Raw genomic sequence first — 12,212 nt, 5'->3', positions numbered from 1 at the left:
GAGATTATTTATTCATGCCGGTTTGTAAAATCCAAGAACTCAAATATTTATGAAACTGAAATGCTTCTTGGAACACGGTCTGTGTCTGCATACTTTCTCACATCTGCTCTTAAGTCCAAAGTGGCACAAAGGCTGGAAAACATTATGCAATCCGTAGCACTGGCGCTTAGTCTACAGTAGGATGATCGTCAACTTCTAAATTCATCTAAAGCTCTGTTGGCGCAGTTAGGCAGATACCACTTGCTGGGGGCCTACTGTCCTGCCACATCCTGTAAACTCAAACTGGGACCTCTCTGGAATCGGTGATTGGCTCCATTCTTGCTGCACCGACAGACTTAAGCCAGTCCCAGGAGGAAGTGCATAACCTTCCAGTCAAAGGGGTTGGAAATCTCTGAGCAGAATTTCCCTTGCCAGGAAGCCAGGTGATCAGAAGGAACCAGCCATCTCCTGCTTCCTCCTACATGGCCAACCCTACCATGAGGCAGACTGAGATATCCGCCTCGGGCGGAAGATGCAAAGAGGTGGCGGAGCACCTCTTTTCTTCTCATTCCCAGTCTCCTCGTGTGCTCACAATGCTCTTTTCAGCTACCACTCAAAAGAGGCTTCCAAGGATGGCACTTTTGTGGTCCTGTTTGCATTGCCACCAGTGAGGGATAAGTCCAGGAAATGGCTCTGTGGCCTGACGGTTCCTTGCTCCTGGTCTATGGCAAAGCCACCATTGGATACAACCCAATAGCTGTGGAACAATTAAAACGAAACACAACTATGAAATTGTAATGGTTTTTAAAAAGTTAAGGCAACAAATAAAATTGGCAGTAGTAGAATATCTTCATAATATTAAGGCTGGAAGCCATTGGAAGGGCCCATTGCACATTTTATTTTATTATTAAGACATGGCTGGGCCATGGCATTAGCTTTGGTTCTAGGGTTAACCCCTGAGAAGGCATAGCTCAAACCAAATCCTGGTTTAGTTGACTTTTTGTGATTTCCTTGCAGCGTAAATAAACTCAGAATGTCTTTCCCAGTCTTACCAGAACTCCTTTAGTATTTTGAAATTATAGCTATTTTCAATATATACCCTTTACAGTCTAATTCAAAAAAAGAAAAGAAAAATATCTCCCAGGAAGAACTTCTATAAACATGGGTCTTTTCTCATCACGTTTGCGAATATTTCTCCCGAGCTTTTAACTTTAGGATATTTTTCTTCTTTTGTCTTTTTGTCAGAGCAAAGAAGACGTTCTCTTTGTAGTCTTGAATAAAGAGGAAGGGTCTGGCCTGGGATTTAGCGTTGCTGGAGGAGTAGACCTGGAACAGAAATCAATCATCGTAAGTGGTGACTGCATCTTTTCTCATAAGTGGGTTGCAAAACCAGCTGGAAATCAGATCAAGTGCTCATTTAGCAGCCATAAAGCCCTGTTGCGAACGGCTGCTTGCATCATTTCTGAGTACCATCTGCTAATGCGATCAGAGAGGGAAATGGGCCCGGGTGCCAAATAAACCCTGGTGCACACACAATGCTGCCAAAGAGGAACGCCAGGGGTAGCCTTAAACCACACATCTGGAGGATCAGGGCCCCTGGTATCGGCTCCCACTGATTTTTTTTATGATTCCAACAGAATCATAAAATTGTATGAGTTGGGGAAGGGATCCCCAAGGGTCATCTAGCCCAACCCCCTGCAATGCAGCAATCTCAACACGGAATTGTAGAGCTGGAAGGAACCAAGTGATTCCCTGTTTTGGGGCATGCCAATGCACCATGAGAAAACGTCTTCTAGGGTGCCACGAGAAATAAACTCATTAAATAGCCTCCGTGTTCCACAGCAATGTGGAGGATTATCTCTATTATGGCTTGCTTGTGATCTACCCAGAGACATCTTGCCTGCCACCATTGGAGACACAATGCTAGACTAGATTTACCTTTAGTCAGATTCCACCACCACTGGCAAGTTTTAAAAAACATCATCACTTGTTTCAGAGATGTCTACATATACTTGTACTAGGAATTATATGCAGTAACCTGGACTGCCAGCCTTGACTAAGTAGATTATTAGCTACACATTTAGCTATTAATTTGGGAGATTTTAAACAGTGGGGACTGAGAATTAATTTGTATATTTGTTTAGCAAGTTTGAGCTCGATGTAGGAGATGAAAAAGAAAATGCTTCAGTTGGCTTTTCTTACTAAAGAGTATTAGATTCAGTTTATTAAATTCACACTTCCTCCCAATAGCTCCAAAAGGCACCTCTGCTGAAGCCCTGTCCATATTTATTTTGTGTTTAACTCATTCTATCAAATCAATCAGTTGCTGTGTTAAACAACTTACAGTTCTTTTACTTGGATGACGACCTTCACCACAATATTATCTTCTTGAAGGTCCACCGGGTTTTCTCCAAGGGGGTGGCATCCCAGGAAGGAATCATCCGCCGAGGGGACCACATCCTTTCCATCAACGGCATCTGTCTCGCAGGTTCTGTGCACGGCGATGTGCTCAACGCTCTTCACCAGGCCAGGCTCCACAAATACGCCGTCGTCGTCATCAAGAAGGAGAGAGGCGGAGAAAAGCGTTCTCCTGCCGGGTCTGAAACGTCAACACCTGGCAGGAAATCCTTAGTAACTGCAACAGTGGGAAGAGCAACAGGTACACTGTTGGTTCAAAGCAGGGTTGGCACCTGGAGTCAGCATGGTCAGCAAAGGGCAGTGGCGTTGCTAGCCTCTGCGCTGCTGGGGGCGGCGGCAGCGCAGAGGCACCCCCCTGGGGGAGGGGCACGACGCGTGCGCCGTGACGTCATCATGACGTCACGACGCATGTGTATGCAAAAAGGGGGGATTTCCCCCTTTCCGAGGCTTTTTTTCGGCGGGGGGTGCTGGTCGGCCCCCCCCGCCGAAAAACAGCGGCGGAAAGGGGAAAAAGAAGCAGAGCACCGCTTAAACGCGCCTGCTCTGCTTCCTTTCCACGCTTTCCCCGCCCCCCCCCCCGCGGTTTTTTTTGGCGGGGGGTGGTGACCAGTGAGGAGGGGATGACAAGCGTGACCCCCACCTCGCTGGTCGGGCCCCCCCCCCGCCGAAAAACAGCGGCGAAAAAGGGAAAAAAGAAGCAGAGCAGCGCTTAAACGCGCCTGCTCTGCTTCCTTTCCACGCTTTCCCCGCCCCCCCGCGGTTTTTTTTCGGCGGGGGGTGGTGACCAGTGAGGAGGGGATGACAAGCGTGACCCCCACCTCGCTGGTCGGGGCCCCCCCCGCCGAAAAACAGCGGCGAAAAAGGGAAAAAAGAAGCAGAGCAGCGCTTAAACGCGCCTGCTCTGCTTCCTTTCCAGGCTTTCCCCGCCCCCCCCCCCCGCGGTTTTTTTCGGCGGGGGGTGGTGACCAGCGAGGAGGGGGTGACAAGCGTGACACCCCCCCTCGCTGGTCGACCCCCCCCCCCGCCGAAAAAAGCGGCGAAGCACCCCATCCTGTGTGCTGCTGCTCCCGGGGTGACGGAGGGAGCAGCGGCGCGTGGGAGTGGCGGGAGGGGCCGCCGCTTGTCACCCCCACCCGCCGCTGCTCACCCTGTCACTGGGGGCGTCCCGCCCCCACCGCCCCTCCCCAGCGACGCCCCTGGCAAAGGGTCTATTGCAGGAGTCCAGTGATGAGAGTCACCTGGATCTGCTGTTTCTCTTCACCAATGCCTCTTTGCTTACCTCAGGCACAGGCAAACTCGGCCCTCCAGCTGTTTTGCGACTACAGTTCCCATCATCCCTGACCACTGGTCCTGTTAGCAAGGGATGATGGGAGTTGTAGTCCCAAAACATCTGGAGGGCCGAGTTTGCCTATGCCTGGCTTACCTCTTAGGGATCATCCATACTTCCTTTTACAATAATAATTTATAATAATGTTATTATTTGTAACCCACCCATCTGACTGGGTCGCCCCAACCACTCTGGGCGGCACCCAGCATATACAAAAACATAATGAAGCATTTAAATAATTTAAAAAAGCCTTCCCTATACAGGGCTGCCCTCAGATGTCTTCTAAATGTTCTGTGGTTACTTATCTCCATGGCTCGGGGGTCAGATAGTTTCATACCACCCAACATCAGTTCGATGAAAATAGGGACAACCTAAGGGAAAGCGGGCATTCTGGGATCAAATCAGAAACCAGGATGACTTCTGTAAATCTGGGACTGTCTCTGGAAAATGGGAACACTTGGAGGGTCTGTCATTGGCTGTCTGCATGACAAGCTAGCAGTTAGTAGTAATAAAAACACAGAGTACTGTGGGGGGTGGAAGGAAGAGCCGTGGTGGGCGACGAGGGCATTACCCAAGGGCCCTCCAAAACCTGGAGCCAGATGCACAATAACTGGGTGAATTCACCCCAAAGAAGAACCAATGGGTTTGGGGTGGGGGCCCATGCAACTTGGATTCTAACTGTCTGCATTTATGAACTTGGATGGAGCAAATGAAAAACTTGGGTTTTAATTTGGACTCTTTGGAACCCAAACCACATTTTAAGATGTTCTCACAGTCAGGTAGATAGGTGCTTAGGAGTTCCAGGCAGGCCTAGTCAAAGCCATGTGGAACTGAGCTGGTCGGTTTCCACTTAGACCAACTGGAAATCAGATTCAGGTCTCTCAGATGCCGGTTTGCAAATAATGTAGTGAATATGAGCATTTTGGAGCCTCGCTCCCAGAGACAAAAGTATTTGGATTTACACACATTTTTGCAATCCAAGATCAAACCATTCCAGCAAAATAGCTGGAGCTCCATGCCAATAGCCAGAAAGAATCCCGACGTTGTGTCCAAAGGTTTCGCAATGCCAAGGAATGGAAATAACACAGGGTATGAGAGACTGTGAATGATCTTTTATGCCTCCCAAGGGGCTGGGAAATAAGGAGACTTGTGCTGCTTTGTTAAAGACTACCTCATGCATTCCCTTTTGGCATGACCTCCCTGTCCCGGTGGCAACCCAAAACTTGGACATTAGAACAAAGCAGAGTTAATGTTCTTTACATGTTTCCCTCCACCCCAAAGGTACAAATGGAGAGGGGGGCGAAGCCATTTGTGTCGAACTTCTGAAGACTTCTGCTGGCTTGGGATTCAGCCTGGATGGGGGGAAAGCTTCAATCTCAGGAGACAGACCTTTGCTCGTCAAGAGGATTTTTAAAGGTACTTTGAAAACCGCTTTCCAAAGTTTCTGTTTTCTTTTCTGTAGGCATAGTCTTGCCTCTCTTTTCAGAGGGGAGTAACAATACCTTCAGCAATCAGCTGCGTACGGTTGCTCTGAGGCTCCGCTTTTGTTTCCAGACAGACAGCCAAACTGACATGTGCAGCAATATCATAAAAACTTACTTGGGAGCAGGGGCGTAGCAAGGTAAATTGGTACCCGGGGGCAAAACATTTTTTGTCCCGTCCCCCCGGCATGGGAAGGTCAGGTGGTACCCGGTGCGAAAAATTTATTGTCAAACCCCCCCCCATTGATTCCCCCCCCCCCGCAAAAATTGTTTTACGTTATTTCATATTTTGTTACAAAGGAATAATAACAAGTAATAATAATTTTTTAATTTGTTTATATCCCACCCTCCCCGGCCAAAGTCGGGCTCAGGGTGGCTAACATCAGATACATAACATTGGTATAAAATAAAAAAATAATTAAATTACCTCCTAAAAAATCTCAAAATCAAATTAAAGTCTAATTAGATGGCTTTCCACAGGGTTAGGGTTGGGAACAGTAAGTGCTCCACTGAACTGAAATTTCAGCCTTCATGACATAGGAAAACAGCTAAGTGAACAGCTATTTTGGTGGAGGAGGGTCAAGATATTAACTGATATGCATGAAATTTCATATATAGCTATATAATTCCTAGTATAGTAAGATAAGACCTTTGGAGCAGGCATTTTCAAAAAAAAAAAATTCATTTCCCCCCCCCCCCAGAAAAAAATGTTCCTTGATAATTTGTCACCCCCTCCATTATGGAACACGGGGCGAACTGCCCCCCTCACCCCCCTCTTGCTATGCCCCTGCTTGGGAGTAAATCCCACTGAAGTCAAATGTGGAGTAGGCAGGCATATGATTTCTTCGTCAATCAGATGCAGCAAAAGAGTGGAACAGACTCCCTTGGGATGTTGTGGACTCTCCTTCCTTGGAGGTTTTTGAGCAGAGGATGGATGGCCATCTGTCATGGATGCTTTGGTTGAGATTCCTGCATTGCAGGGCGTTGGACTAGTTTGTCCTCAGCGTCCCTTCCAACTCTACAATTCTATGATTCTGTGAAATTAAGTGATATAACATAATCCATGGAAATTAGCAGCTAAATCAGAGAAAGGCAGTGTAAACAAATGAGGTGTGGGATTATCTGTACTACCTGCAAAAAAAACAAACAGTGGGCAGTTGTACCCTCAACCGGTGCTTGGCAGCAATCCTCACCACCGTAGTAAACATATAAAGGAAAACAGCACCCCCGTCTGCTGCAGCTGCCAGTAAACTTGCCTGGGGGTGGGAGACCCCAGGGTGCCATGGGGGCCAAGATAACTGGTCTCTTTAAACCTGTTTCTGGATTTTCTTCCTTGGAGAAGGGGGTGATGGCTGGCAGGAAGAAGGAGTGAGGTGGGTGCAAGCCATTTCAGGTTTGACTCTCCTCAAAGCAGGGCTGCACCAAACTCAAAGCAGGTTGATACGTGAGAGCCAGTGTGGTGTAGTGGTTAAGAGTGGTAGACTTGTAATCTGGTGAACTGGGTTCACATCTCCGCTCCTCCACATGCTGGGTGACCTTGGGCTAGTCGCACTTCTTTGAAGTCTCTCAGCCCCGCTCACCTCGCAGAGTGTTTGTTGTGGGGGTGGAAGGGAAAGGAGAATGTTAGCCACTTTGAGACTCCTTCGGCCAGGATATCACATCCAAACTCCTCCTCTTCTTCTTCAAGCAGGGACAGGCTGGAATTTTTGGTCTTCCTTCCCTTTCAGTTACTCGCCCCATCCTGGCTGGGCTTCTTTGCTGCCCTCGGGACATTTTTCGTTCATCTCCAGCTTGAAAGTTGACTCCCTTTTCCCTGCCTGGCCTCAGGCAAGTCCCTGTCTTTAAGACGCAGTTCCTGCTTTGGAAACTGGGGATAAAAGAGGCTAGCCTTGGAAGTTTCCTGTGGATGTGGACTGCAGCACACTTTGCAACTTTAGAAGTGTTTTAGGAATGATGGCCAGAAACTGAAGTCCAACATAGTCCCAGGAACCACAGTGAACTTCTGCTATTGTGTGAATTGCAACGGAATTTTACTGCAGAGCTGAGTCTTGGAAATCAAAACTGAATTGTGTTTGAATTGTGAGGTTCTTCTGTGCTTCAGCTCTTTGGTCCTGACTTTCATATTTTCCCCCCAACAGGTGGCGCTGCAGAACAAGCAGGAAAACTGGAAGCCGGCGATGAAATTCTGGCCATTGGTGGGAAATCCTTACTTGGACTCATGCATTACGATGCTTGGAACATCATTAAATCTGTCCCGGAGGGACCTGTCCAATTGCTTATCAGAAAGCATCAGCCTCCAGTATGATGGGCATTGAAACTTGTTAACCTAAACTTACCTTTGTGGCACACCCTTCCAGGTTGTGTGCAATGGAACCATTACAAACACATTGCAAGAGCTGAGCCTTGTTGAATCAGTGGCGTTGTTCTGTGTCAGACTGCTAAAATCAGCCAAGGAACATCAAGATACGTGAGCCAGGAATGTATCCCAGCGAATGCACCAGTGTTTTATAAATGGCCTCATTTCCTCCACCACCACTAACCCCAGTATTATTATTATTGGCTGCATGGACTTCTGTTGATCTGAATCTCCTTCCTGTCATCCTCAAGACCAGCTCATCAGTCACCTGTTTGGAGCTGCACCGAAGCAAAGCTGTTGAAATCAGTCTTGGAATCTGTTTTCAACGCAAGCTCCGATCTGCCTGGGATTACGTGAAGTGAAAAAGACTGCCACGGAGCACGTGCAGAGTGCAGCTGCCGCATTGCCTGGACAACCCCCAACCAAGCTCACACGTCTGGGTGGACTATGGGTGAAAGTCAGGTTGCTTGACTGCGAAACAAACCTATCATTTTATCAATTAATTACTGCACGTTGGATTCACTTCATAGATGGTGCGATAAACGGTACTTTGCATAGGTTGCATGGGAAAGCTTGGCAGAGTACAATTTGCAATATGATTCGTATCTGGTTTCTCCCTGCTGCGGTTAAAGGATTCGAATGTCCCCTTTGGGTCCACCCAACTATTACTTGGAAAAATGGTTCTCAATGCTCTAGGGAGACAGCCTGTGGCTCTCTGAGGAAATACCAGGATACGGTCTCAAGGCACATGAAACTTGAGGTCTGGGGACTGCTTGGGTGCGTGACCACCTGGCAACCGTATCATCTTGGGTTCCATGTCTAAAGGAATACATGGCATTCGTGTGTAAGGAAATAAGTGAAACACGTAGTTTAGCTTCCAGATTCAGTTGCTGGCATTTGCAGTTCTGAGGATTTTGGGTGCCACAGTCTCTGGACAACTGTGCCTGGGACCCTGGGGAGTTGCTGCCAGTCAGAGCAAGCAGTGCTGGGGCTATATGGAGCAACAATCTGATTTTGGTATGAGGAAGTTCCATATGTTCATACGGGAGCCGCAAGCCACGAAGGCATCTCAAGCTTAAGTGACAATCTCTGCCTCACTTTCCTTGCTAAGCTGCTGGAGTTTCACTCAGTGCTCAATGAACAACACGCAACATGACTTTTATAACTGGTAAACTATTTATTGGGAAAGCATACAGTACTTTAGCAAGTTTGGGTAATGTTTTAAAAAGTCAAGATGGTGAATTGTGTGTCTGTCCTGGGTATTTTTACACTTAGCAAGCTAGGGGGTGGTATTCAACTAAGTTTTCCTCAAGAGTAGGCCCACTGAAATGACTGGGCTTAATTTAGCTATGTTTATGTTAGTGGGCGTACTCTGACTAAAACTTAGTCAAATAACACCCTAACAGATGAAACCTGCCCTGTTTTTTTGTGGCAACAGGGATTTTGTAGCTGTACCATGTTGTTTTGAGTTCAGCTGACTTGTGGGTCAAGCATTTGTCTATTAAAAATGGGAGAACGTCTGAGACAATCTCCCTGTTCTTCTAAGTGATATTTCTTTGGGTGTTCCTCCTCAAAATGGCTTGGAGCAAGCATTTTTTTTAAAAGATGCATTTATAGAGTTTTCAAAAACAACAACATAAAGACAAACAATGAAAAAGCAAAGAACAACTGGGTTAAAACCAGAACTACAAGTGTTGGGGTTTTTTTCACCATAGAGATGAGAATTCTTGGAGGGGTGGGGGGGAATCTGAATACTTATATGAATGCATTCAACTCTTAGGATTAAGCCACTATTACTCAATTCACACTGGAGAAAGCCACAGAAAGCAATATGTCTAGGGAGAAAATGTTCCAAACAATCGGTGGTTTTCTAGAAGAACACACCATAAATTGTATTCTTTCAGCATTCAGAGTTTATGATCCTGGTTTTCAAACCTATTGGCCTCTAATTACATAGCTAGCTAGAGAGTAGATGGCCTGGTTTTCGGAAGAATTGGAACTATCACCATGGTAAATTTCCTTCTTATCAAAGATGGGAAAACTCAGGCCTATATGTGGCCCTCAGAGCCTCTCTGTCTGGCCCTTGGGAATCTCCTCAGGCCACAACCCATCCCCAGCTACACTCCCCTACTGTCCCTAACTGGAATGTTTTTGCCTGGCTGGAATGAGTCCTTGAATGCTAATAACACCTTTCGTTTGCTTGGATGACAACCCCACTTTCGCCTCTGCATTGCCCAGGACTTGGCATGTGGCCCCCAGAAGGCGGCCAAGAAAGAAAAGTGGCCCCCAGGCTAACAAAAACTGTTACTCATCCCATGTTCCATATAATCACATTTTTTTAAATAAAGCAGAAAAGAATTGCATTAACGTACTTTCTGGGGTGAAGTCAGGATAGACCCTGAGAGTTTGGATAACCGGAAGGAAACAAAAGACGGGAAAGTGTTTGTATTGGGGGTGTAAATTCCCCTGTAAGTTCTGAGTGACTGTATTTTCTGCTGCTTCTGTTCTGAAGTGTTGGTTTTAAGTGGTTTTCTATACATCTATAAGCACAATTGCTGCATTTCTTGATACAGATACTGTGAAGGTACTTAAATCTCGTTTCCCCAGTCGAGCAAGCGAGATCCACATGTGGAGGCAGACTTCTACATATATAGGGAATGTGGCTGTATCTGTCACTGCATCACAATGCTCACTGGGGTTCATTGAACTGGGGATAGGCACCCTATTCATGTCCACCAGTTGCTGGGGTTCCTCCTCCACCACCCATGAATCTTTATGACAGATGTGTAGTTTGCAATTCTCTAAAAAACAAAACACTCCTCAGAGCATCACATGCACTGATGCTGAATATTTAATCCATAGTCAACGCACATGTCATTCTGACAGATAACTTTGTTCAAAGATGGGAGACTGAGATAGTCTTTAATGTAGAGATAGCAGGTGCGGTTGAAAAATACACGGGTGTCAACAAAATTTCCTTGAGAAATTAGTTTGGGGACGCCTTTGCCCTGAAAGACAGCGTATAAGTAATACTAGAGATCAAATTTATTAAATGATAGTTTGCTCTTTAAATTGCTGTGTTAGCGTCAGGGATTGCCTTAAATTGCTGTGTCAATGTCAGGGGATATAGAGTCAAAATTTCAGAAGGAGACAATGCTTCATTCATTCTTTTAAAAATACAAACATCTTCCGTATTTGTGGTGGGAGAGAGAGTCTGTCTCAGGCCATTCCAGCCTTACTCTGTGCGATTTTATTTTATTTTATCTGAATACATACGTTTGCCAGAACGGCATCAGGCAGGCAATGCATTTGAATCTTGCGTGTTTTCTCCATTACAACTCTTGAGGTGGGAAATAAACGAGTAGAGCTTAATTTCATTCCCCTTGAAACAAAATGAAACCCAGCCAGCCTCAGGAAGAGCTCTGTGCAAGTTGTAAGTCTTACACACTGCTTGGTGAACATTGGTACCATCCCTATATGTATAGAAAGCATATCAGGGATCTGGTCCCTTATTATGGTCTGGCATACATATGTGATGACTAGCAAAGGGGCAGCAAGTTGCATTAGCAAGGATGTTGTAGAAATATTGCAGCTCTTCCCATCGCCTCTCCTCAGTCTCCTATGCCCTTCAGCCATCTTCCTATAGCTCCCAGGCCCCATTGAGTAACCCCAATCTCTTGACACCACCTTCTGCTCCAATCAGGTGCCCGCCTTCCATTTACTTGACAATGTCTGCATGTGAAGCAGAGGAGATGCCAAAGAGATGGAACCTAGGAGAGCTGGCTACAATATACAAATCTTTACACTATTGATATTTTCCAAAACAGCTAAACCATTGCAGGGGGCTTCTTCTAAGAATTGTCACTTACCCCCACCTCAGTTCTTAAGGTTTATTCAAACACCTCCTCCAGGATAGATATGTAACATCTTCCTAATTTAAATGCACATGGAATTTGATGTTCATCCAGAAATTGAGGCATAATATCTTCTAATTTTTGAAACTTTTCTTTGGGGGTATGATTTCAAGAGCATTATTCAGAAAATAGTCAAACTGTTTACATACCATCTTGCATTTCCTGTCTGTTATATAAAAGCCTACACTAAACGAGGATTATGTAATAAAATGCTGACTGCGATTTAAAAGTTGTGATTAATTAAATTTCTATGCTGATCCGTTTAACTTGTTCTAGATAGAAATGACTTGTTACTGTTGAGCTTTTAACTCGGTGTCATAATAATACTTTTTGATAGATCGTAAAAATCTCTGGATGGTTTTTTTTTTTCAATTCAAGCAAGCTGAAATGAGTATTTCATAATTTCTCAGAAGCTGTGTGGAATACACATTCTTCATGTCATAGGAAACCTGCCTTCTGACGAACCAGTTTCGCAAGGAAAGAATTAATCAGATGTTACAAATCTTCATCTTTTACAAAAATAACAAAATTGATTTGTACAGTACATGAAAATAAAGGTGAAAGATGTAAGAAACCAAAATCACAGGCCTGGTCACACAAAGCAACAAATGAGATAGCAAACCTGTTTCTGGATTCTACCACTTTAGACTGCAGCTGGGAAGGTCGTATGACTGACCGCTCTTCCATACAAAAATATTCCCTGCAGATAGAAATGTAGATGTCAAGCAAGAAGCTTG

The 12,212-nt window shown here is 45.6% G+C and overlaps 1 protein-coding gene across 4 annotated transcripts in view; it reads left to right on the top strand.

Moving 5' to 3' along the window:
* Positions 1-8,160, top strand: part of PDZD2 (PDZ domain containing 2) — a 176,225-nt gene extending 168,065 nt beyond the window's left edge. For all 4 annotated transcript variants that reach the window (XM_033164801.1, XM_033164800.1, XM_033164803.1 and 1 more), the window contains 4 exons: positions 1,225-1,326; positions 2,374-2,638; positions 5,006-5,140; positions 7,344-8,160. In XM_033164801.1, the coding sequence (XP_033020692.1) occupies positions 1,225-1,326; positions 2,374-2,638; positions 5,006-5,140; positions 7,344-7,510 (669 nt within the window). In that variant the 3' untranslated portion in view covers positions 7,511-8,160. The remainder of the gene's footprint in view (positions 1-1,224; positions 1,327-2,373; positions 2,639-5,005; positions 5,141-7,343) is intronic.
* Positions 8,161-12,212: the final 4,052 nt, after the last annotated feature.

This window comes from Lacerta agilis, chromosome 11 (assembly GCF_009819535.1).
Source record: "Lacerta agilis isolate rLacAgi1 chromosome 11, rLacAgi1.pri, whole genome shotgun sequence".
NCBI classification, from domain to species: domain Eukaryota; kingdom Metazoa; phylum Chordata; class Lepidosauria; order Squamata; family Lacertidae; genus Lacerta; species Lacerta agilis.
Note: the sequence above shows the minus strand (reverse complement) of the source record. Positions and strands in the feature narration are given on the sequence as shown.